This window comes from Emydura macquarii, unplaced genomic scaffold (genome assembly GCF_026122565.2).
Source record: "Emydura macquarii macquarii isolate MOO-44397 ecotype Brisbane River unplaced genomic scaffold, CSIRO-AGI_Emac_v2 contig_499, whole genome shotgun sequence".
In the NCBI taxonomy this organism is placed as follows: Eukaryota; Metazoa; Chordata; order Testudines; family Chelidae; genus Emydura; species Emydura macquarii.
In genome coordinates, this window is record NW_027130636.1 from 9,391,604 (window position 1) to 9,417,750 (window position 26,147).

General features: G+C 41.6%; 1 protein-coding gene across 1 annotated transcript; it reads right to left on the reverse strand.

Moving 5' to 3' along the window:
- Window positions 1-2,909: 2,909 nt before the first annotated feature.
- Window positions 2,910-14,856, reverse strand: LOC137147119 (adiponectin-like). The gene is given in 4 exon segments (XM_067538904.1): window positions 2,910-5,036; window positions 10,379-10,588; window positions 14,791-14,811; window positions 14,814-14,856. Coding segments are annotated over 4 exon segments (801 nt in total). The 3' UTR covers window positions 2,910-4,509.
- Window positions 14,857-26,147: the final 11,291 nt, after the last annotated feature.

Consider the following 26,147-nt stretch of genomic DNA (forward strand, 5'->3'; position numbering starts at 1 on the left):
GGATAAAAAGAGATCATATTTAATAATATTTGGCATTCTTATAGTGCTTGTACAGAGTACATTGTACAGAGGTTAACTGATCAACCCACACAATACTCCTGTGTTATTTATATATATGCATACAAATAAGGAAACAGAAAGTGAAGTGACATACCCAAGGCTACACAAGGAGTCAATGGTTGAGTGAGGATTAAAATCAGTGCCTGTTGACTCCCAGTCCTGTGCTCTTCCCTCTAGTCCATGCTGTCTATGGTTTAAAAGTGGGTAACAATGTAAATTCTTGCAGACTAGTGTTAATGACGAGATGAAAGGATGCACCAGTTGCTGATGGGGAGGTTCAGGCTTTTGAATCAGTCTTTGATTAGGGGCAAAATTATCCCTGGATCTTCTCTGGAGCATTGATCTATCACATGCGCTACTGTAGTTTTGGATGCATTGGCATTGGTGGACGTACTGTAAGTGGAACAAGTGCAGAATATGCAATCAACATTCACAGTCTGGATAAGAAATCTATAGCGTGGCTGGGAGTTGGAAATTTTGTCCCCCAAATTTTAAGTACACGACATTAAAATATGTAAAGAAGTCATCTGTGGCAGTGTTAAGAACTGGACCCCAGTCACCTGAGTCCTAGCTTAGTGCCTTAACTGCCAAATCATCTTAGCTCCCTTCTTTGAAATGCATGCAGTGCATTCCTGGTATATGGGACAACACTAGAAGCACATTTATACCTGCTGTATAGGCAGCACTGAAATGGTTACTTGACATTGGTTTCCTTCTAGGAAACCAGCTTGAGATTGTTTAAATTAGGTTTTACTCCCAGCGCTTAGTCCAGTTATGTTTAAGCACTGTATTTATTTCTACTTTCACTCCACTCACACACTTTAGATCTTCAAAATTGAATAATGCTATAAAAGGTCTGACCCTGGTGCATTTGGTCTAAGCCTCTTATGCCATTAAATACAGCAGTCACTGCATTTCCGTTCCCTTTCTTGCTTACAGATTAGTTTGTTTTTCCATTCTCTTTATATTAACATGCTTGGCAGGGGACAAGGCCCCTTCAAGCTGGCTGCGTTAACAGTGATCAGATCTAGCATCAGATTGGTTCTTACTAAATCCAGCATTGACATTTCCCTGTTTAAATCTCCTGTCCCTTAGGGGATTCTCTCTTAGGGAGGCCATTCTTAAGTGATTTAGATACATTGTTAGCTTTGGGCAAACAGTCTGGAAATAAATCTTTCCACAAGTTGTTCTCATTATCTTACAGGAAGGCTGTCATGGAGGTAACCAGAAGTCTGTGTGTGTGGCAGGGCAGAGAGACAGAGCCAAATTTTTTTGCACATACCACACAACAGTGCTTTGTGGAAACGCTTTGACACATTGCAAGAATTCTCTAGTCATAGGACATTCCTAGAGTTGCTAAAGGATATCTTATTTGAAAAGAAGAAATACATTGTAATGTTTTCGGAGACTACATGGTGGGTGAGGTATAAAAATCTGGATGTAGGGTAGGGCCAGGTCGGATAGGGTGGGTGAGTAGATGGATAAATACATCTCCTTTGGCTTTGATGAGAAGAATCTTACATCTTACAGGAAGCAAAAAGCAACTTCCCATGGACAAAGCTTAACAACCCTGTTACTGGTTCAATGAAAAGGAGCCATCCTTTCAGTTCACGTGATAGAGCTGCTGTCTTGGGCCCATGAGGCTCCTGATCAGAGTCTCCACTTGCTACAGCTGCTGGTAAATGGAGGAGTGGGTTTCTGTTGTCCAGTCTGCTGCAAAGCCATTCTCTCTCCTAGGATGTGTCTCACCTTCAGTATATTGTTAGCGCAAGAAGATGATGAAAAATTAATCTGTAATTCTTAAGCAGTAAAATAAATATTAGAGCCCTAAAGCACCCAATCAAGGTGTTCATCTGTAACTGGAGGATCGGGGTGAAAATGGAGTTACATCTGCCAACATACATACTGCAGAGAAAATATGGAACAACATTGTCTTCTCATTTGTTTTGTCTGGCCAAAAATCTGTCCTTCAAGAAATCTTGGCTAGCATCTGACTTCATGTCAGTGAAAATTCCACATCTGGCTAAAGAATTAGACTTAAAATCAATTTTGTTGAAATACTAATAATGAGCCAACTTTAACTCTCTTGATGCATAGTTAATCCATTGAATGGAAGTATAATTCCATGATGTATGAGTTGTGGAGCACATCTTTAGAGATGTTGAAGGCATGGAGAGATACTGAAAGTATTCTTACAGGATCAGATCCTCAGCTAGTGTGGATCAGAGTAGTTCCATGGACTTGGATAGAGCTATGCTGATTTACATCAGCCTACTGCTTATAAAGTATTGTGAAAAATCCATCCTGTATGACCCTTGCGGTCCCTTCTAACCCCATGGGTCTATGAATCTACGTACAAGTTCCTTCCAACTCTACTTGTGATGGGACTCATTCTCCACTGCCTTGTGCCTTCCATATTCATTTATTCATGTGCAAGTGGATCTAAAGTCTTACTGTTGGTGTAAAGATGTGGCCATAACCCTAACCCCCCTCTGTGCTGACCAATGTCTGACTCTATTCCCCCCCATTGGCCAGGCGCTTTTGCTGATAAGTAGCTGGGCAAGAATAACAATGGGCCAAATTCTGTCCTCACATGTTTGCACACAGCTACCTTTGGAGTCCGTGGGAGTCAGAAGTGTGCATCAAAAAAGGATTGAGGACCTTCTTTATGTTACTTTAAATAGATGAAGAATCTTTCAGTTTTTCTCCTAGATTTTTTTAAATGGCTTGGCACCTGGCTTTTGTTCTGCCTGTTTGTGTTAGGAAAAAAATGTCCCTTTGTCAGCCTCCCCAAAATAACAACACATCAACCCCGCCCCCCCCCCCCCAAAAAAAGCCACAGAGAGATCTTAGAGAGCCAAATATTTTTATTTATAATATGTTAATTTATTGGATTATAGAAAATATTGCTATGAAAACTATTTTTAGTGGAAACAATGATACTATTCTCCATTTTTAGTAATGTGTCAGTTTAGGAACCAACCAAAGCAACCAATCTATCAAAGCAAAACTGGATTCTTCATCTCCAAATCTATTTGAGAAGCTCTCAAATTTTCTTTTAGATAAAATCAAACGGGAAACTAGGCTGGAGATCAGCTCATGGTAGGAATGTTACTAAGATCACCAATCCTAATAATTATAGCAACATAGAACTAGCCTTGAAGATAAGTGGGACAGTTTGTCTGCTGGTGTGAATTAGTGTTACTCTTGTGATGTCAATGATGCTGTGCTCATTTACACCAGATGAGGATCTGTTCTGTAGGTGTTCTAATCATTAATAGATGTATATTTATACGATGGAAAAGTGATTGCTAAACTGAAGGCACTACTGGGTTTTTCCATAGAGGAGAAGGCAGAGAAGACTGCAGGTGAATTAACAATTCAATCCTGACCTCCAGCTAAAATTAAAGCTATAAAATGCTATCAAACCAAACACACATTACAGCATGAGTGCTGAACTGCTACATTATTAAATCCAGTGTTTTAATTAGAGATGTGCATATATTTAAATACCTGCCCAGCTGCCTGTTGGTGCCTCCTGTTGTCCAAATATCAGGTATGTTGTTTACAGGGGGAATGCCATGATTTTAAAACAGTGACAGAAATATGGTCTCCAAAGAAGTGAAGCTGCTGGAACAATCTATTATTCAAGATGGTAGTAGCCATGAGTTGTTGTTATGGGTTATTTATGTAGGTGTAGTAATGCTTTACAGATAAATAAAAAGACACAGCATCTGCCTAAAGAGCCTGCAAGCTAAATTAGATATAAGGTTACAAGGGAAAACACTAAACAACGGGTGGAGTTAGAAGGCCTGAGTAAATTGCAAGATTAAAATGGCAATGAGTTGTGTTTATTGGCACTGGTTGAAAACCTAGAAACAAATGTCATGTAATTTTCATGAAATACCTTCTTCCTTATTTTGGTAAAAATTTGAAATTTTGACTGAAAAGTTCACCAAAATTTTGAATTTTGAAAAATTTCAACCAGCTCTAAATTGTGAATTTTGTCATTGACCTTCAACATTTTGATAATTATTTTGGTCTAAACTGTGAATTTCAAAAATATTTTAAGTAGCCCTATTATCTGAGACCATATTTGTTATTTGAATGATCATATCACTTAGGAGTCTTATCACGGAACAAGATCTCAGTGGTTTAGGCACTATGTTATGCTTTAGTTAATATATTGATATTTGGGCTCAGAGTTTGGAGAGAGAGCCAAAATAGTGATATGGGATGAAATTATGGACACATTGAAGTCAGTGAAACTCCCATTGATTTCAGTGAGGCCAGGATTTTATCCACGGTAATTATAATACCCAATCTAAAGGCCTGCAAAAACACAACCAGAAACCACAGTGTAGAAATAGTGCTTAGGAAAACCTAGAGTGTTCCTAAATCAATTCCTTGGCTAATCCTCTCTTTCCTCCCTGTGTACTGCCTCACGCTTTAATGAAGATCCAAGTCTGGGTAAAGGAGGAATCCCATGAAAGTAGAATCATTGATATTATCAGCATAGACTCCATTATTTTCTTCTTCTCCATACACTTGAAGCCAAACTTCTTCCCCAGCACCCAGGTGAAGCAAAACAGACCCAGAAGCTTGGTCGACATTGTTTTTCTGGAACTGATCATAGGTGAACAGCACTGCCTTGTCCTTCTTGTACAGACTGACTTTCACATCCGTTAGATACACAGTGAGGTGGTATGCGAAATAGTACAGGCCAGGGATGCTGCAGCGGAACTTCCCTGTGGTTTCATCGTAGTGGTTTTGTTCATTGTAGAAGATCTTTGTGAATCTGATAGGAATGTTGGGGTGGGGGGCTCTGCTTGTGAGTCCAGCGCTGAAGGCAGAGCGGTAAACATAGGCACCTTCTCCCTTCTCCCCTTTCAGCCCTGGGATTCCTGGAAATCCTCTTGGGCCTTCAGTGCCAGCAGCTCCTCCCTCTCCAGTATCCCCTTTTGGGCCTGGCTCACCTACAAGGGGAAATGATTTTGATTAGAATGATAATGCTGTGAATTTCCAACAATAAACCAAATCAGACTTATGTCAGCATATGTGCTGTTCTGATAGTTCCATTCTAGGAGATGATACAATCCCTCTCTGAGAACAGTGGGAGATGTTGGGTGCTGACCAGTCGGGTGATTTTCGATAGGCTCACTAATGCCTATGAAAAACAGACAGTACCATGAGATTTTAAATCCTTATTCAAAGACTTCCATAAAAAAAAAAAAACTCCAGCATGGAGCTCAATTTGTCTCAGAAGGACAAAGGGTTGGCTCAACCCTGCTGGAATTCACACCCATAGTTCAAGTGAGCCTAGATATTTCAAACCTGATGCTTAGCTGCAGTAAGCCATCTCCTCTGGTTTCAGTGGATACTGCTGAAGTGGTCCCTTGGAGCTCTTTGGGACTATGATTTGCCTTCAGCAGAGACATATATGGCTCACTTTTGGCCACATCATAAAATCCCCTTTGAAGTTTTTGTTGTTGTAATTTTTTATGATTAAATATTTTATTGATTTTCATAAAGAAACAGGCAATGAAAAGGACAAAAAGGTAAATGACTTACAGCTAGAATACCACATGCTTCATGGGATCGCCAATGGAACTACCCAGTTTTACAAGGTGTCAAAGCTGCAAGACCAGACAACACCAAAGCAGACAATACTACATAGACATACCATGTTAGGTTGGTGGTAACAGTAACAAAATAGGAGAAGACACATATGAATAGGGAGAGAGAAGGAGGGCACTGGCTGAGGAAAGAGAACACAGGAGATGTTGGGGTAGGTGGAATGAAGGTCTGCCACTCTTTGAGTCATCTCAACATTTTTATCCAAAACACGGGGTCTGCATTTTTTCAGATTCACATAATTGCTTTCTATGGTCATAAGTTATTATTTCTTTGGCTGCTCAGACAAGTCCAAATACCATTGCTCTATGTTGGGCATAAACCTACTCTTCCATTTTTGTAAAACCATGCACTTACTGATCATGGCAACTCTCAAAACCCAACATCTTTATGTCATAGTTATACCCAGCTTAGCACATGAATAATCTAAAATATAATTTTTGGTTGAAATTTGTCTGCTGGAGCTGGGCATTATTTTAACACTTGTGTCCACCTCTTTTCACAGCTGCCTGACTATTGGACAGCTCCACTGCATATGCATCAGAGTTCCTTTTTCTTTGTTACAGCACCAACAAACATCAGAGGATATGGCCTTTTGCAACCTCTGTGGTGTCCAATACATTTGGATAAAATCTTCTGTTGCAGCAAGTCTAGCCTGAGATCCACAGAAGCATTCGTAATTTTACGTAATATGCTCTGCCAGTGGGGTTCTTTTAAGGTCTGTGATAAATCCCCTTCCCATGCTCTCACAAAGAACCCAGACTAATCGAGTTCCTCTTCATTAACAAAGTATACACAGTGAACATGGCCTGGGGCGTTTTTGAAGCATTCTTAAGGTACTTCTGGGCTTCCGGAAGTCCTAGGTCATCCAGACCAAATTGATACATTAACAAATGTCTTAGTTGAAAGTACTGCCACTCCACTGAGGGTGGCAGGTCATAACTTTGCTTTAGTGTTAGAAAAGGGACAAAGCCCTCACAGCTGATTAATTCAGAAATCCATATAATGCTCCTCCCCATCTCATACTTCTAAATTACAGGTTTGTTACCAATTTGCATGTCTTGGTTACCCCTAATAGATGCTTTTTCATATTGGCAAGGATGAAGCCTCTTTGCTAGGATGGCCCTGACCCTTCATGCAGCCACTGCCATAGGCACCTTATTTTTTTCCATCAGACAAAAAGAGGAGACCTGCCAGGGGAATGGGATGCATTAATATCTGTTCAGTTTCCACCCACATGAGAATAAGGGTGCTAGCATGATGAACCATTTTGACATTGGTGACATGATAAGAACATAAGAATAGACATTCTGGGTCAGATCAGTGGTCCATCTAACCCACTATCCTGTCTTCTGACCATGGCCCGTGCCAGATGCTTCTGAGGAAATGAACTGAATAAGGCAATTTATTGAGTGATCCATTCCCTGTCAGCCAATCTCAGCTTCTGGCAGTCAGAGGTTTTGGGACACCCAGAGCATGAGGTTGCGTCCCTCTCCATCCATAGCCATTGATGGACCTATCCTCCATGAACTTATTTAGTTCTTTTTTGAATTCTTATACTTTTGGCCTTCACGGAATCTCCTGGCATTGTGTTCCACATGCTGACTGTGCGTTGTGTGAAGAAGTGGTTCCTTTTACTTGTTTTAAACCTGCTGCCTACTAATTTCATTGGGTGACCCCTGATTTGTGTGTTATATGACAGGGTAAATAACAGTTCCTTATTCACTTTCTCCATACCATTCATGATTTTATAGATCTCTATCATATCCCCCTCAGTTGTCTCTTTTCGAAACTGAACAGTCCCAGTCTATTAAATCTCTCTTCATATCGAAGGTCTTCCATACCCCAATCATTTTTGTTGCCCTTTTCTGTACGTTTTCTTATTCTAATATATCTTTTTTGAAATGCAGTTGTCATGCTGGGTAAATGGGGGGGAGAGCATTCGTTATATTGTTTGACATCAATATGTCAAAATCATAATAATCCATGTGGGATATGCCATGTCGGGTACTGTTAGAATGGCTATAAAGTGCTAAGTAAGATGATGGTGTTTATATTCATGTGTTTTGTGTGTAGGAGAAGTTTATGAACATATTTGAGTACCTGTATTTCAAATTGTGCTGCTTGGGTGACACCCCAGATAGGATAGCGGTGGGACAATAGCCCGCTTAATGGCCCATCAAAACCTTTACAGAAAGAAAGGGCCCAGGAAGAAACTAAAGGCATGCCTGAAGAGTTTGGATTGGCCCATGTGACTCTGGACTCCATTTTAGTTCTTGTAACATTCCACAAGGCCGCGTGGCCAAGGACAGAGGGTAAATAAGAGCAAACCACAGAAATCATTTTGCCTTCTATCCTGAGCTTCAGTCACCTACTTACCTCTGGATCAAGTCATCTGCAACTGAAGCTGTGTAACAAAGGACTGAGGCCCATCCAGGTGTTGGATGTATACCAGAGGAACTGTACAAGCCTGCAACTCCACTATTCTCCCAGAAACCTGATGTATATGGACTTTCAATCATTTGTATGTATCTGATTTAACATTTCTCTTATGGTTTATTTCTTTCTTTTTACAATAAACCTTTAGTTTTAGTTACTAAAGGATTGTCTGGCAGCGTGGTAGTTTAGGTAAGATCAAAACTTATATTGAACTGGTACTTGGCTGACTCTCTTTTTAGTAAAGAGCATAGACTTTAAATAACTGGTCTCTTTACTGGACCTAGTGCTAATTTGGAAGCCTGGAGCTGAAATGCAGTAAAGGGGACTGTGTGCATTTGTATACTGGCTTCTGTGGGGATTCAGAAGTTCAGTTTGTGGCTGGTTGGGAAGTCTGGCTTTAGTGCCACCCACCAGTGCTGGGAGAATCTGCTCTCCGTTTACAGCCTGCCCTGACCTTGGCATTTTCAGGTGGCTGCCCTGGGCACGGATGGGTCACAGCAGTGACCAGAACTGCACACAGGATTCAAGGTGTGGGCAAACCATGGCTTTATAGAGTGGCATTATGATATTTTCTGTCTTATTTTCTATCCTTTCCCTAATGGTTCCTAACATTCTGTTAGCTTTTTTGACTGCCACTGTACATCGAGCTGATGTTTTCAGAGAATTATTCACAATGACTCCAAGATCTCTTTCTTGAGTGGTAACAGCTAATTTAGACCCCATCGTTTTGTATGGATAGTTGGGGTTATGTTTTCCACTATGCATTACTTTGCATTTATCAACATTGAATTTCATCTGTCGCTTACTTGCCTATTTTCTATGATAAAAACATAATAGTAATTTTGTAAGTCTGGGAGACCAAACCCCTTTGGCTTTAGGGAATTAGAGATTTTTAAATGGTAGTCAAGGTCACTGATCAGGGCTCAACAGGAAGGCTCTAATAATGCTATTAAATTTTCTAAAACAAGACAGAGGGATATATACGGGGAGGCCACTTAGAGTATGTCTTCGCAGTAATTGGACCCGGGCATGCGGGTCTTGGGCTGTGGTGCCATTTCATTGCAGTGTAGACTTCCAGGCTTTGGGGCCCTCCCACGCTGCAGGGTCCTAGAGTCTGGGCAGTGTAGACATACCCTTAGACTATAGAGGAGCTTAGGCAGGATATACGTTTTTATTGTGTTAACCCTTCCCCACAGCCTGTGGGATGGATGATGCCACGTATTTGTATCAGTAACTATCTGGGTGAATACAGAATCTAAATTTATTTTCACTAGTTTATTAATATTTCTTGGGTTTTTTTATACCTAGGTACTCAGTTGCATCAGTTTGCCTATGGAAATTCCATTGAGAGAAAGTCCCATTAGCTTCCAACCAGGAGATTTCCAATAGTTCTGATTTTTCCCAGGTTATTTTGTAAGCAGATATTGATCCAAAAATCTGAATTAATGATAGCTCTTATAAATGTTAATACATATGCATAATAACTGAAATAATGGTCTTTTTTCATTTTATTTCTAGAATACTCAAAGGCACAAACTGTAATTTTTCAGCTCAGAAAACAAAGCTAACCAAAAGGTTAATCAATGATAACCCAAGGATTATCTCAGATTTTCGGGAAGAGACCTTCTAAACCAAATTTCAGGTGACAGTTACATTTTATAAATGACTTAAAAAACAGCTGCTTAAAATGGAAATGCCAGCAATGTTTATATCTGATGCCGCTGAATAACAAACAGTGACTGCAAATACAAATAAATATTGGCAAACTTGATTAGCTTTCTTTTCATTGCAAAAAAACCTATACACTGCATTGAAATAAAAATGACCACCACATCCTTAAATATTCATTTAACACTCTGACACCAACAGAAGCAGGTCATTACATAGACACAGAATCAGTGGCTTGTTTATAGGGAAGAAGCCAGGGAAATTCCTTCCTCTAAATTGTGACCTGGCTCCTAATATTTCATAACTTCCTAGCCAAAGAATATATTTGTCCCCTCTTCTATATATGTATTCAGTGCCTTGTGCTCTCATTTGCTAAATATGTGATGACACATTATTTACCTCCAAACAGCTCTGAGTACTTTAGGCCAGATCCAAACCCCGTGGAAGTCAGCGGAAGTCTTTCCATTGACCTCCATGAACTTTGAATCCTGTCCTTCCTTACTGAGGTGTTCTTCCCCCAGAAGTCCAGGTCAGGTTTGATTGAAATGGTGTAGAATATTTAAAGCCTCACACAGACCTGGCTCTCCCTTCTCTCCCTTTTGCCCGTCTTTCCCATCTTTTCCATCTCTGCCTGGGACACCGTTGTGGCCTGGGTAGCCCGGTGCACCTCCCATCCAGTTTGCACAAGGCCCTTTAGGTGGCTGTGGTTCTTCATCCTCAGCATAATACAGTTTCACCAGCAGCAGCAAGCAAAGGAGGAGGTTTGGAACCAGCTTCATTGTGAACCCTGAAACGGACAAGAGTTCTATCAGCCTTTCTGTCCAAGGAACTTGACTGCAACAATGGCGATGGTTGTTGGGCCAGCAGAGACATAGAGGACAAAGGGTTGAATGCATAAATCCTTCCCCAGGGAAACTTCATTCCACTCGAGACTGATACAGTCACAGGGTGTAATTCTATTCCTTGCAACGCCTCTTCCCAACTCAGAGTTGGGCACCCTCAGCTCCCATTGAAATCCCAGGATCAGGCCCTTTGGTACAAATGTACCCACCAATGGCTGGTTGAGTGTCTTGATTAAGCACTGAAATTATGCTGGCTATGGTCCCTGCTCCTCATCTGAGCCACTCCCACTCCCATGTAAACTCAAACGCTTGTCTCTTTCACCAACAGAGGTCGTTCTGCTAATATCCTGGGACCAACATAACTACAACACTGCAAACATTGGTTACTTTTGTGAACACTAGAGGAAATTTCACTTACCGAGCAGCAATAACTTGTATATATTTTCCCACACTCTTTATTGTATCTTCAGTGCTTTAAAGCAATGACTGATCAGAAACAGTGGTCCTAATTCTGATCTCTCTTACCCTGTTTTAAATTAGACAGAGGAGTTTTTCTGGTGCAAAACTGCCGTGAAATCCAAAACCAAACCCTCCAGAACAGATTCTGATCTTACTACTGGTGTAAATCCAGAGTAATGCCATTGAAATCAACAGAATCTCCAGTAACTCCTTTGACATTAATGGAGCTTTTTGGATTAACACCAGTGTAGTTGAGGTCAGAATCTTGACCTTAGATTTTGATGTTGAATATTGTGATGCCACAATGTCTGCTGTCTGTTTCTTTTGCAGTGTTCCAGTCAATTAGCTGATGACACAGTCCAACTTTCTGCTTGGCTGAGTGAATAGCTCATGCAAAATACAGTCTGGTGGAACTCATCAAAATCTGAAATGCCACGGTGCTGAACATGCAATATATTGTTACAGATACAGTACACTAACCTTGGAGCATCTACGTTCAGCAACAATTACATTCAGATTTCCAACCTCCTATCAGTGATCCTGTCAGATTTTAATGCTTTTTTGTTTTCCATTGAGATTTGTCTATGGGGAAAAGTAATCGGATGCACAAAGTATCTGAGAGTTTTATTATCGAATTTTTGCTCTTTCAAACTGGTTGTTTTTATATTAAAAGCAATCAATATGATTTTCCAGATTAGCTATTGGGGTGGTACTTAAGATCAGGTTTAGAGAATAGAAATCCTAAATTCACTATTTGTGGGTCAAATTCACCCCTATGCAGAGGGACATTGGATTATACAGTGAAACAAAAAGTAATCCCGGATATGATGATCACAAGAGGCATGACGGATAATAAATTTTAGTAAAGGCACGATCATTACAACAAATCATTTCATGTTTTATCTTGCTAAAAATAAAAGATGCTTCCACATTTCTGGATGGATTTTCTTATGAAAGCTATTTAAATGTCATATTTTGAATGACATGTTATCAGCTATGGCACAAATATGTTTAAGTGGTTTAAAGGGGGAAAAATAACAAAAGGAATCATGGAGAATGCAGGGGTTGTAAGAACTGGGGGATTTAAATAAATATTCAGCGTTCCATTTAATAAAATACTGAAAGCCTGTAAGGATCAAACAAGACTTTCAAACTCTAAAGCTTTGTTTACTCAAGACCAGATCCTTTGGTAGCAGTAGTACAGTAATAGTATTTTACTCAGGCAGCAATCCCATCGATTTCTATGGGCCTGTTTAAGGAGTAAGGAACTACGCAACAATAACTGATCCTTAGTGACTAGATGAGTCTATAGGAATTAGAAACAATTAAACATTTGCTAAAAGTGCCTTTGTCCCTTGTTCAGAGAAGTCTGCTGCTCCAATGGCACCAGGGATCCAGCAATAGTTTCTGAGCAGAAGGGGACAAGTGAAATTGATGCCTGTAAACTCCAAAGGAAAAAGTTATCTTCAGGGTGAAGGCGTCTCTGAGAATGTTTGGCAAACGGTGGGGTACATATCTGAGCATGGTCTAGCAACGCCACTTCACTGTACCCAGAGGGACTGAGATAAGCAAAGGAGTGCTGGTATGATTGCCATTTCAGGAATACATGTTCAGGAACCAGCTATGCTCAGAACACATGCTGCTCTAGTGTGCCAGCTAAGTACTCTGTCCAAGCTATTAGAAAGTGCGTTGGTAACATTAGTATTGTATTGCTGTATTGTTCAGTGTCATATCATTCAAGACAGCAAGGTTGTTAAAAATTAAATATTTTAAGCAGTGTATTTTGATGATCTTATTGGGGCCATATTCTGGTATCACACATGTGCCATGTATCTGAAATTTCTGGTGTGATATTAAAAAGCTGTTCATATTATATAGCCCTTGGGCCAGATCCTCAGTGGGTGCAATTTGACTTCAGTGGAGTGACACTGACTTATATCCGCTGAGGGCCTGGCTCCTTTTGTTGAAATTACACCAAAATGGAGTTCTGAGATAAATGAAATCAAATTAATCTCAAGGATGCTATTGAGGGGACAGGAAATCAGTTGCGAGTCCTATAATTTTACAGCAAAACACCACTGACCACAGAACTCGATCTATTTTCCTTGTCAGAAAGGCAAATTACAGTGCAGACAACATCCTTGCCGAGTCACGTAGAAGCTTAGCACTGAACAGAAGGATAAGTATATGAAACACAATTGTCAGATTAGAGCATTAGGTATTCATTTGGCACCCAGCATAGAGAGTTGATTGTATTTAAAATTATTTTTGCTGGCTACATTTTCGTGTTTTTCTCCTCCATGATATGAAAGGCAGCACTATGCCATAGTGTGCTAGTTAGAATTCATCGCAACTGGATACAAAGCTATTCTGTGTTTGACTGTAGTCCCAAATCTTTTGTACATGACTTTTCAAAGATGCCAATTTGTTGGCCATAAATATGTTGCTAAAGGAGAATGTTGGCACAAGAACAAATGGTTATAACCTGGCTATGAATAAATGTTGGCTGGAAATTAGAAGCAGCTTTCTAAGCATCAGAAGGTCTGTAATTGCCTCCCAATTTGAGTTTTGGGGGCAAAGAACCTAACTAGTTTGAAAATGGAGCTTGATAAATTTATGAATGGGATTATATGATGGAGTTGCTTGCAATAGCATGGACTGGACTTGATGAACTAGGAGGTTCCTTCCAGTCCTGCATCCTCTGTTTCTATGTCCTATGCCGCACCGAAGAAAAATTTCTAGGGTGTGTTGCACATTTGGAAACAGTTCTGAAGAAGAACACAACTCTCCATTAGGTATAACACATTTACACTGTCTGCATTTTCATTCCTTTTTTTATCCTAACACTTATCAACATAATATAAAATCACACAAGGATAAATGAAATTTAATCACAAGGCTGAGCTGATAAATAGATGAGCTAATTTTAGTGGGTTTCAGTTAATTTTGTAGCTTTCAAGAGAATTTAAATTAAAATACATTTTATAAAGTGCATTTGTTTATCATCATCGGTCTACATAGAAACAATGCTATTATGATGTGGTTAAATAATTATTTTAGAACACTGTGCTAAAGCTGTATCAAAAAGCATATTGCACAAAGCCTAGAAATAATGTCATGATAAATTATCAAACTCAAACATTTTCTTTTAGCGAGGACTGACCAATGATGTGGGAATTATTGATTATTGTTATTTATCTGGATCAAATGCAGACCGTACTGAATGCCCTACAAGACACAACTACATTCGCAGTGACTGCCCCACGGACCTTACAACCCAAAACTGTGCTATGTAAATCTTTACATTTCTGTATGGTAAGTGTGTGAACTGCTCATAGTTTAAAGATAATTGGAGCAAAATCAAGCTTTTCATGATTCTTCTAAGAAAAAAGAGTGAGTTCTAAATGTTGTAAATTTTCCATTGTTTTCCCGGCTGTTCCAGATCTGTTTCGAATTAATTTTTTTATTGTTAACTCAGTGGAGCACTTTTGAAAGCAAAGATCACCCACTGCCTAAAAGAGATGTGTTATTCTGGTTTTAAAATAATCATTTGTTTTTCCAAGAATAACAAGACCTAACCTTAATAACAGTAAATGGGGTTTCCTTAGAATATGAAAATCTATATGAATGATGATTCTGTCCAAAAGAAAAAAAAAACCCAAACAGCTTTAACAAAAATGGGTCTTACCAGCAGCTTTGGAGTCCTGTTGGTTTGCTGCAGTCCCTTTAGAAATGCAGTGGAGAAAACAGTCATGCCACAACATCATTATCTCCAGGGGGCATGTGGAACTGTCAGTTAAGATGATCTCCTTTCTATTTGCTGTTGAGCTGATTTAAAGCTTGGGATTTCTCATCACTTTCCTGTTTGCAGCTCAATTTTGGGTCACTTTTCTAAATTCTAATCACAAAGTAATAAGTTTTGTTAAAGAAAAAAAAATGTTGATGTTTAGAAATTTCAGACCAACTTGAATTTAAATTGATTCATTCATTGTTTGGTAGAAAAGTCTATATTTAAGTTTTAAGCTGTCAAGGGCTTGGCTTTTATAATCTGCTATCAACATCTGCAGCGTAATGTAAAGTAGGAAGTCTTGTTAACAGTCCATGGAGAAAATATGTTTGCAGATTCTGATTAATACATCTTGAATGGGAGTTCTATGTTTTCACTATTATTATTACTTAATGAACAGCTGTGTAACATTAATTTCTTTTGCTTTTTAACATAAAATCCATTTCAATCTTCTGGAATACATACGCTATGATGTCAAATTTATTATTTCCAACCCCCACCACCAGTAAGGGAATGGACTGATGAAGAGAGCAGTACTGGTTGCTAAGAGAATTTGACAGCAAAAGGACCTTGTTGTAGTTCTTCTGACCGATAGGGCAACCTAGCCCATCATCAGTCACCAGAGTAATTACAGCTCATGGGTCAACATATCAGAAACTTGCTGCCAGCCTTAGAGGTGCAAATAAATCTTTGTCCTCTATGCCTCAGAGGTCTTAGGCTTTCTTCTGTCATCATCAGAATGCAGCCCAAAACTTACCTAAATGTAAATTAGGAGAACCAATCCTGATAAAAATGAATGAGGACAAATATTATACCACATGTGCTGTTATAAATGGATGTAACTGAACACCGAGGTTCAGGATCTCAAAGGTATTTACATGCCTAATTTCCATGGAAAGTCCTTTAGGCACCTAAAATCAGTGGGAGCTAGGCAACTAAATATCTTTGAGGATCTGGGCCTGAGATTCTACACAGCTGAGCATGATCAAGGTACTCAATACAGAAAGAACATATAGCTTCTGAAACCACTTCCATATGCAGTTGAATTGCTGTGTGACCCTAGTAATTCATGGCACAATGTTAATGAAGGGACTATAATTCTATTGAACAGGATATGAGCATTCAAGTGAATTAACTGGACAAACTCTTCATTAAGGCCAGAAATGACCCAATGTGAGCTGGTGATTTATCTTCATCATTGAGTTGTTTAATATTAATTCTTCCTATAAACATTGGTTACATAGAAAAGTGGAGAGGGGCAGGAGGGAGAGATGTGAAAATATCTGTATTGTTTCTTTAGAATGGAGATGGGAGGCAGCCCGGAAGGAACCGGATAAGATTCCAGGCAGCAGCTTTACGGTGAAGCAAAGAGAGAGACAGTATCTTTAGCAATAATGCTGTTTTCCTTATTCTAGTAATGTTCCTTGTTCCGTGTTTGAAGAAAGTGACTTATGTGCTCTTTACCATTGTCAGCAGACTATGATTTTATAGGCAATGGTCAGAACTAAAGCAAACACTGTGGGTACACTTGTGCCTAATCTTTTTTTGTAATCACAGACAAAAACTGGGGCAAATTCAGACCTGAAGTCAATGGAGTTGCAGCTGCTTACACCAGGTCTGAATTTGACCAATGGCCCTCTACTATTTTAGCAATGCTAAACTGCAACAGCTGCTGTGGGGAATCTCTGCATCAACAATACTTAACCCAATGGTTTCCTGGACACTGGCAGAACATGTAAATGACTGAGGCCTGGATGCAAGTTTTTGACCCAATTCTGCAGTCCTCACATAGAGCTATACTTCTCATGGGCGCAGAGCCCAGGCCAGTGGTGAAACGTGACAGTGTGGATCCATGGTTTGCAGTAGCAGTTGCGGAGTGGCTAAACAGGTGCTCTACAGTCTATGGGGAGAATCCCATCCCCTGGACCCATACAACTTCCCAGAACAAAGGACCACGCTCAGACCTTCCATGTTCATTTCTGCAGCCCATCCATCCGCACAATGGCAGATTAATTTCCTCTTCCCCAGTGCACCTCCACAACACCACCAAGACCCCTCTTGGATACAGACCCCAGCAAGACCCCTGCACAGATATAGCCCTGTGGTGCATTGCCACAACATGGACCATATCAGTATGAGTCTTCTGTGACCTTCCCTCTCCTGTGCAAGTCCCTACACGTCCAAGTGAGGTTTGTGGGGTGGATGTGAGAGGGGAGCAGAACTTGTTCATAGTCCAGTGGGAGGTTTGCCTGAGTAACCATTACAGGATTTGACACTGTTGTATTGAAACTAAAGACAATTTGGCAAATGGGGAGCTCAGTTTTTGAACCCCCTTCTTTGGAGGCTCAGTTTGACAGTTAGGCCTATTTTCTCTGCCTACAAGTCATTGAACTCTAAAGTGCCAGATCTGGAGGTCTTATTAAGGTGCTCAGATGAGAAAAGTGGGCCCAACATGTTTAATTGCAGATGTTTCTTCTGAGGAATGGCATTTGGATCCAGCTCACTGCAAAATACAGTGGTGACAAATCAAACAATATCAGCCTCCAGCAGCTTGCAGAATATTATCACCAAGTTCCAGAAGCGGTGCAGAAAGCAACATGACTGCTTTGTGGCTGGAGAAACAATCAACAGATCGAACCTCCTGCAGCCTTTGATATTTGCAATTATTTATGTTTTATATACACTTGGTTTGCAAATCAGTGCAGGTCTTAACACAGCCAGCCCTTGTTTTCACCAGCTGAGTGAAATGTTATATGATCCAGTAAGTTATATTTGGCTGCATGATGCGAAAGCCCTTGAAATGCTCTGCATTCTGCCTGGTGACAAGCAAGAATCACTCCACCAAATTAGAACTGGAACAGTGGTGTCAAATGCGAAGATGTCGTTCAGAGGCAGCTGGTGCAGTTGGTGTGGCTGTGTCTGGTCAGTGCAGAGATAGTGCCGGAGCCCATGAGCTAACTGTATTCCTTAAATGCACTTTCTGCTTTCCGCGTGTTCAGCAGATCAACGGCACAGGAGAGCAGTCCCACTATAGTAACAGAGCCAGGGATCCCGGTCTGGGCCTGACACTGTTTTCTCTCTTAGTGTCTGATTCAAAGCCCATTGGAGAGAATGGAAAGATGCCCATTGACTTCAGTGGGCTTTGGATCGGACCGTTCTTTAAGAACTAGATCTCAACAGAAAGTTATTTTTAAAGTCATGTAAACATGGATACAAATCTAGAGGGAGTGAGACTGCATGTTATATTGTCTATGCTCTGTCTACATGGGGCCAAAAGCATCACTGGTATAATTCCAGGACATCAGGGAAGGGGGAATATGGCCCATGATTTTTTAACATTGGTATGTTAGAGATGTATTGTTATTGGCAAAGCTTTCCAGCGCCGCTGACTCTGGCGGGAGACACTTTATGTTATACTTCCCCAAGCCAGTCTAATCCTGGCAAACAGGATTCACCTCTACAGTGGGCACTGAAGGCAGATTTAAAATCTCCATAGGAACCCACTGAAGCTGCTGAGGGGATTTGCTGAATCAGTGTAACCCTGGCCACTCCGGCCATGCCCCCTCCAGTTAACACCACTCACGTTTTGGCCTCTGCTGACTTTCCCCAGCCCTCAGGAGATCGTGGCTTGTTTGCTCTGGAATATACCGTGCATTGTGAAGATAGGGGCAAAGGAGCAGAGAGTCCAGCCAGTGCCTTCACTAGACCTATCTAAGCTAGGTTTGCAGTGACTTCAGATATCCAGAGGTCAAAGCTTAGTGCATTAATCAGCAGAAAAACTCCTATTCAGATAGTCAGATATGGTCGTTTCACGTTCCCCTCAGACAAGTAAAAAGTGATTAGGCCACGCGTTTTTGTAAAAGCCATTTTTACACTACCTGGACATCTCTGCAGTGAGCAAGCTGCTAGAGCTCACTGTGGTGATAGAGGTATTTTGATTCCACTGATAGTCCCTATACTTGCAGTGGGGGAGCATGTGTGGGTCACTAGTACTGCTAATTGAATAGGGTGACCAGATATCCTGATTTTATAGGGACAGTCCCGCTATTTGGGGCTTTGTCTTATAGAGGTGCCTATTACCCCCCATCCTCCGTCCTGATTTTTCACACTTGCTATCTGGTTACACTATAACTGAATGGATTTGGGAAGTGGGCCCAGGGTAGATTCTACTCCTAGAATTCAATAGTGTCCAGACAGATTTTTATTAATTATTTTTATTACTCCTGGGCTGAGAATTTCTGTGCTAAGTGTAAAGCAGGATCAAACTTGCATGACTCAGTCTGAGACCCTTGGAAGCATGGCTCCTAATATAACAATGAGAAATCCTCTATAGCAGGCTTGTGGGAGCCTTTCCATTAAGTTCAGTGGGCTTTGGATCAAGCCCTATTATTGTTGTTTTGCATAAAGAGCCCCCAGTTCTGCAGGCAGACTCTGCAGGATTGGGGTCTAAATCAGGAATATAGCACATGAGAAGCACATGAGTTTGTTAAATCTCTACCACCAAGATACTATTCCCTGTTTATTACGCTCCCAACTCTACTAAAGAACATTACCAACTGCTGCTGTACAGCAAGATATCATTTAGTCCATACTGGTAAGAGCAACCCAGGTTCACTTAAAGGTCAGCGTGAACCACCAATCAAGGGATCAGGGCTTTGGGAAGTTTGAGAAACAACATGGAACATGAAAGGGGTCATTGAGGCATAACGTTAAATAGAAAAAAGGCTTTATTTACAATAATACCTAGGGATTCTCCCTTCCCCCCTCCATGTCACTCACGTTCACACAACAGAGGCAGATCGCCCATTATTTGTCCTGGGAAATTGCTTCCAGGGCTTGGATCTCTACAGCTTCCCTAAAACAATTCTAAGCACTCCAGAACCTGTTTTTGGCTGTTACTTATTGAACCTTCTCCTAGTTCTTAAGCTGTAGAGCCACTGGTTCCCTTTGACCTGCTGGATCCTCCAGTCTGCTCCTGGATTCTGCTTCCTTGACATTTCTGAAACTCTCCTGGCCTGATCCAAAGCCCACCGAAGCCTATGGAAAGATTCCCATTGGCGTCTGGCTTTGGAACTGGCCCTTAGTAAGGTCTAAGTCCCAATGATCATTCACAGCCACCAGTGCCTGGGCAGAGGATAATAAACAGAAGCTCTCTTTATTAAATAGATGAGGTATAATCACTTTTTCCATTTTATTTATAATTAAAAAAACCCAACAACAAAATCAGGAACATTCATAGTCACAGGAGAAAAAATAGATAAACAACAGGGTTAACAATAAACAGGGTTAACAATAAACATTGTATTCTAAATCTCTGTAAAACTTTGGTTTCCTGACTTCACCCCTATTCATAATGAATGCAAATAATAAATGTGATAAAATACATGTAGTTAAAAACTAGAAATCCCTACTGCTCTGCTTTCAGCAATGTTTGGAAGTAGAAACTAGTCAAATTCCATTTAAAAGCTAAGGAAATGTTAGGATAGACTAGAAGAGATACTGAAAATATTACTATACCCTTACAAAAATCAGTGGTAAAGTCTCGCAGGTGGAATTCCCTGTCCAGTTCTGTTCAATCTGTCTCAGCAAAGAAATAACCAAAATAGAAGGGGTTCAGTAACATGATGATTCCTGGAAAGATTTCCTTATGGAGAGAGACTGAAAATATTGGAGCTGTTTAGGTAAAAGAAGGGATTATTGTGAAGGTAAAAGACAGAGGCAGGCAAACAAATGGACAAACACAATTATAAAAATTACTATTTTTAAAATAAGAAGAATGCACAATTAACCTCAGGAACTCAGTGCCATGAGAGATCACTTAGGCCAAGAGCTTAGCAGGATTCAGGAAAGATTTGGGCATGCATATGAACAAGGAAAATATTCACTAGTGCCCATTCCTCATCACTGAACACAAGAGAATAATCTCCGTGACTGCTGGGCCACATTCAGCTCTAACGTGAGCAAATGCATTTCCACTGATGTCAGTGGCTGCATCTGCTTCCATCAAGAGCAGTGTTTGGCCCATGATGATTCATGGGTGGGGAGATAGGAATTACCTCTCACCATCGCTAAGGTGGCTGAGAAAGTGTCAGCTTCTCTTTGAAGTGTCACTGCAATATTAACTGCTCTAGGCCACATTTCCAAGGGAACCCGCCACTTCACTCAGCCCCAGCCGTGGTCACCGGAAACAATTCCCTTGTGTTATATTTGGACTAGTGGGCGTAGGTATGAAGTGTTCTGACATTTTGGGGTTCAGACCAGTAAGTGGTTGTGTCACCACCTGTCCTGCAGCTCCGGGAGCTGTAAGTGCTCTGATGCTGTGGCACACAGCCCTGATACCAACAGCCAACACACAAGCAGGCAGGTCTCACCCTGGCTTCCACTGCCCAGTTACTTTTTGCAGGATGACCCCAACACACTCCCTGTCCCAAATTTCCCCAACACTATCTGCCCGATTGTGTCCAGTCCTCTCGCTGAGCACTTACGAAAGTTATGAAGTTCGCTGCTCCCTTAAAGGGACAGTATTCATTAGCTTATTACCTTAACTGGGGTTAACAAACCTTCTCTTTTATCAAAACACTGAATTGGTTTGTAGTAAAGGTAAAACAAGTTTATTAAATAAAAAGTCATAGGTTAAGTGACAGCAAGGCTAAGGAATGAAAATAGACTGGGCTCCAAGCAAACAAAAGTAACAACACTCTTCTAAGACTAAAACCTGAGTTAACCAATGAGAGTCTCTTGTTCAAAGAAGTGGTTTTTTACCAAGTCTCTTTTCCAGCATGGCTGACCAGACCCTCTGGCCAGGCCCCTTCACAGAACTCCAAGTGCTCGGTTCCTTTGTCTCTTCAGGTGAAGGAAGTCAAAATGGCTTTTTCTCTCTCCTTATATGTTCCCCAAGTTCACTAACCCTGCTTCAAGAGGCAGGAAGGCTTCCTGGGGATGAGGGGGTAGTATCCATCTCCCCATTGAGGTTGTTGCTCTCCTGATGGCTTTGTTTACCTTGCATGTGAATATGCTTTTCTTTCATTGGTCACACCTTGTTTAATCTACATCGAGACCCATTCAGACAGGTGGAAGCACATTTGTTTGTCTGGAGCAGGCGTGGCTTAGGCACTGCTCGCCAAGTACTTTTCAGGATCATATTTCCAGCACAGACCTACAAATTCCTCTGTGGATTTATCATACATACGTCATGCAAAATTATTAATAATCAGTGAGTTATTTGTTTTCCAATGATGTGTGACATGCCACCTTTGGGTATATATCATGCCAACAGTGTGGCAACTGGCACTGGGTGCTCTTCTGGTCACAAGCATCCATTTTTGAAAATTTGAAATTATTTAAATATTATAATCCTAGTCCATGTATACCGCATGGAATGTGGGTCAAACAATCTGACTGCTTGATGGCTGAACGCAAACCACAAATCCATGTTACACTTTGGGCCAGTTAGATTGCTAGATTAATCACAGAGAAATATTATTTATTATTTGTATCATAGCATCTATAGACTTGAATCATGGTCGGGAACCCTCTGTGCTAGACTCTCGCTGTATAAACTTGGGGCCAGATCCAAAGCCCATTGTAAATCAATGAAAAGACTCCCACCAATTTCAATGGGCTTCGTGTCAGGCCCTTAGAGTCAGAGATGGTCCTTGCCCTCGTGAGCAAAAGTGAATGACCTTGCCTGTGCCAGGTATAGTGTGGAGGGAGCCACAATGCAAATCTCCACCCTCACTCCTATTCAGCCGGTATTGCTCCTGATCTGAACCAGTCCCCAGGGTCTCATGTTACAGACAGACAGACAGACAGAGAAATACCATCGAGTTGAGTGTTAGGCCTGACTTTGTTCCCAACTAGATTTTGTGACTCGTGAGGCCCAGTTTATCCTGGGTGTAATGTCATTGAATTGGTTTATTTGAATGCCAGGATTTCACTGTTCTTGCAGTTTACACCGATCATGCCCTTTGCCAGTTTAACTGTGAGAGACAGACATTAGGAGGAGATTGTTATCAACCTGAAACCAACAGCAGGGTCTGTGGGGGGTTGTAATGTTAACTCACAAACTTTCTTCCTTGTGGACGCTGAACAGAGGACAGATCCTCAGCTGTGCTGAGCTTACACTAGAGGCTCTACGCCGGCTTTCTGCTCCTGCCATCCCGGGGCTCCCTGGAGGAGCTGCTCTACGTTACCCCAGTGGGAACAGCCCACTGGGGACCTTGCTGCTACTGAGGCTCCTCCTCAAGCTGGGAAGTTTCTCAGCACCCCTGATGCGCTGGTTCAATGAGCACAAAGAGACACCACAAGTTCTTTGACGTCCTGGATGAAGGAATCAGTGTAATTCTTGTTCCTCTAACAGCTATTATCCAGTATGGTACAGTGGTCGCCTCAGGTGGCTGCAGACAGTAGGATGATCTCCTCTTGCACTGGTTCCTCTGGAAATAAATATTCACTGAGCCACAAGCCAGAGCAAGTTCAGGGACTCCCTGGTGATATATTTTCTCATTCTTTTAAGAACACTAAGTGGGATACTGCAGTCTTCTTTTCCAATGCCAGGATGAGACCATGGCACCTTTAAAACCAAATAATCCTGCTGAAGAAATGGAGAGATGGGGCCATGAGGTCTAGTAGGAAACTCCCCCATAATGAAGGGGGGGTAGTTTGATTTGGCTCAGCTGTGATCTGATTGTTCAGGCATCTCTCAGTCACTGTGCTGTCATCGTCAGCATGGCCACAGAACGTGCCATGGGATTGGTGCCATGCAGGGCTGCCATTGAAGGGGCAGTGCTGGCTCCAGGTTCACATGTGCTGTATATTTCCCCCATTCTACAATCAGTTACAAGTCCTTCTTGAGAGTAGGGCAGATTATAACAGCTGTTGCTCTGTGGGTGCAGTGACTGTATTTCATCCCCTTTGTCGCATGGTGGAGGGTTCTCAGTAGATCTTATGAGCACTTTTATCTTTCCCACAGTCTCCCTTTGCCCCTGTTTGTGCCATAGTTCTGCAGCAGTGCGACATGTACGTCAGAACCTACCTAGACACATGAGATCAAGGACCAGCTTGGACAATCCTAAAGGACAGCGGCACTTGTAAAATCTCTGGGGCTTTCAAGGGGCTATTCAGCTGGCAACAGAGAGCTGTCAGGTTTTGGCGAAGTCCTTCCTCATCGATTGCACCTGGAACAGGTGGAGGATGACAGGGCAGGATTGTGCAGTGTGACTGGCCTGTGTAACAGCCCTTTTCAGGGCATGCATATCCCATCATGCCATTCTCAGTCTCTTCAAAGTACAGAGTGAATTCCACTTGTGAAAAGTACTTTTAACACTAACACTGAGGTGCCCTCACCACCTCCAATTTCTTTTCTCTCCTCTCGGAGGGTGTGACCCAAAGCCCTTTGAAGTCTTTGGGAATCTTAGGACTCCAGTGGGCTTTGGATCAGGCCCTTAGTTGTTATGGCTTATCAGATCCGCCAGCAATTTCATTTAAACATGGGGATTTAAATAAAGAGTTCTGCCAGATGGAATTGTAGCATTTATTAAACTCTACTTGGACGTCCCTGCTGCCAGGTTGTTTTCCTATGATTTAAATCCCTTTACAATATTAGCTGAGAAAAGGACCCCAGGATACCCCCTGAGTATCCACAACAAGTTTCTGCTCAGTGCTTCAGTTCACACTGGATATTTTCAGCTCTGTTGGCTAACAGAGTGCTGTATGCTCTGCAGTCCCATGCTGAGCAGTAGCTTTAGGCACTGCTAACACCCCATGCAAATCTACTGACTTTGTTGACGTTGTTTTGGATTTAAGTCAGCACAGGGAGCCCAGAGAAGAAAACTTCTTCTACATTCTACTTCTGTAGCTATTCAAGGCTCTTTCTTGTCTTATCCCCCACTCCAGTGAGCCTAGTTGAAGCCAGAGCTCTGGGACCAATGAGTTGCTGGATCCCATCTCATCAACTGGAGGAATATATTTCTGACCTAATACCATGGACAATGGATGTGTATTAGGATGCTGGCAAAGCCTTCTCTGTTACCATGGTGAGATGCTGCTGCAGAACATGCCGCAGTAGTTTACAACTAAAATAACTAGTGCATCCTATTCCAGTCTGATAAACTAGAACGTGTGTAGCTAAAGTTGGGATGCCTGGCTTCTAAATCCCTGCTGCGCACTAGCATGACCTTTTAGCTCTCACTATTGCTCGACGATGACATTGGGTTATAACTAGTGTTAATTGACATGCATTAAGTGGGCATAATTCTGAGCATGACTTAACTCTTCTTGAAACCCTACGATCACATAACACACTCTTGAACATGACAGTCCTTATCTACGCTGAGTGCTTAACGCTGTGCCAGTTTATACAGTTCTAACACAACTTCATTACCGGTGCAGACAACACCGGTTATGACAACAAATCTCCTCCCTGGGCCATTTTAGAAACAGCATAAATGCATTGCTTAGGACCTGATCCAATGCTCATTGATGTCAATGGAAAGAATCTGGTGGATTTGTACGGGCATTGAATGGGGCTGAAATTCTACAGAGCCTTAGACAATGGGAACAGCTTACTGGGGAGTATCACAGAGTGCCTTTAAGGAGAAATGGGGCCTAAGCCCCACCCATGAGAAGATCATTCACCTCCCCAGGTGGTTAATAATGAATGAGGTAATGAGCTCATGTGATTAATTCAGGATAGGCCTGGGGCTAAAAGGAAGAAAAGGGGGGGGGGAAGAATGCTTCTTCTGGAGGAAGCTGTGTGTGTTCGGTAGGCTAGGAACCTTGGAAGCTGTAGCTGAGCAGGAGGTTCCTGTGATGAGACCTTTGACTGTGTTTGGACTGGAGGGAACACTCCAGCTAGCAAGGGCTGGGAGTGTCAGGTTGGGCAGCAGCCTAGGAACAGCAGCTGAGATTGCAGGCAGTGGCAAGGCCCCCACAGGATCCTGGGCTAGCTGCTAATTGTTTCTAATACCCCTTCTAACAAGCTTCTAATACCTTTTCAGGAAACTAAAGCTGAGATAGGTGTTGATTAGCTCTTGGTTTCAGTTAGTTGGTTATGTCAGTTCTCAGACAAGTCATCCTACTGAAGACAAGTTCCTCCAGGGACTCTGTTGAATCAGGGAAGGATTAGGAAAGCAGCAGCAAGGGACCTCTGGGCCCCTCAGAGCCAGAGTGGGGGATAAGGCAAGCAGATGCCTATGCAAGGACCCAAGCTAGAAAGGGTAGGGGGAGCTTTATTTTGTGACTTTACTTTGAGGACTGTT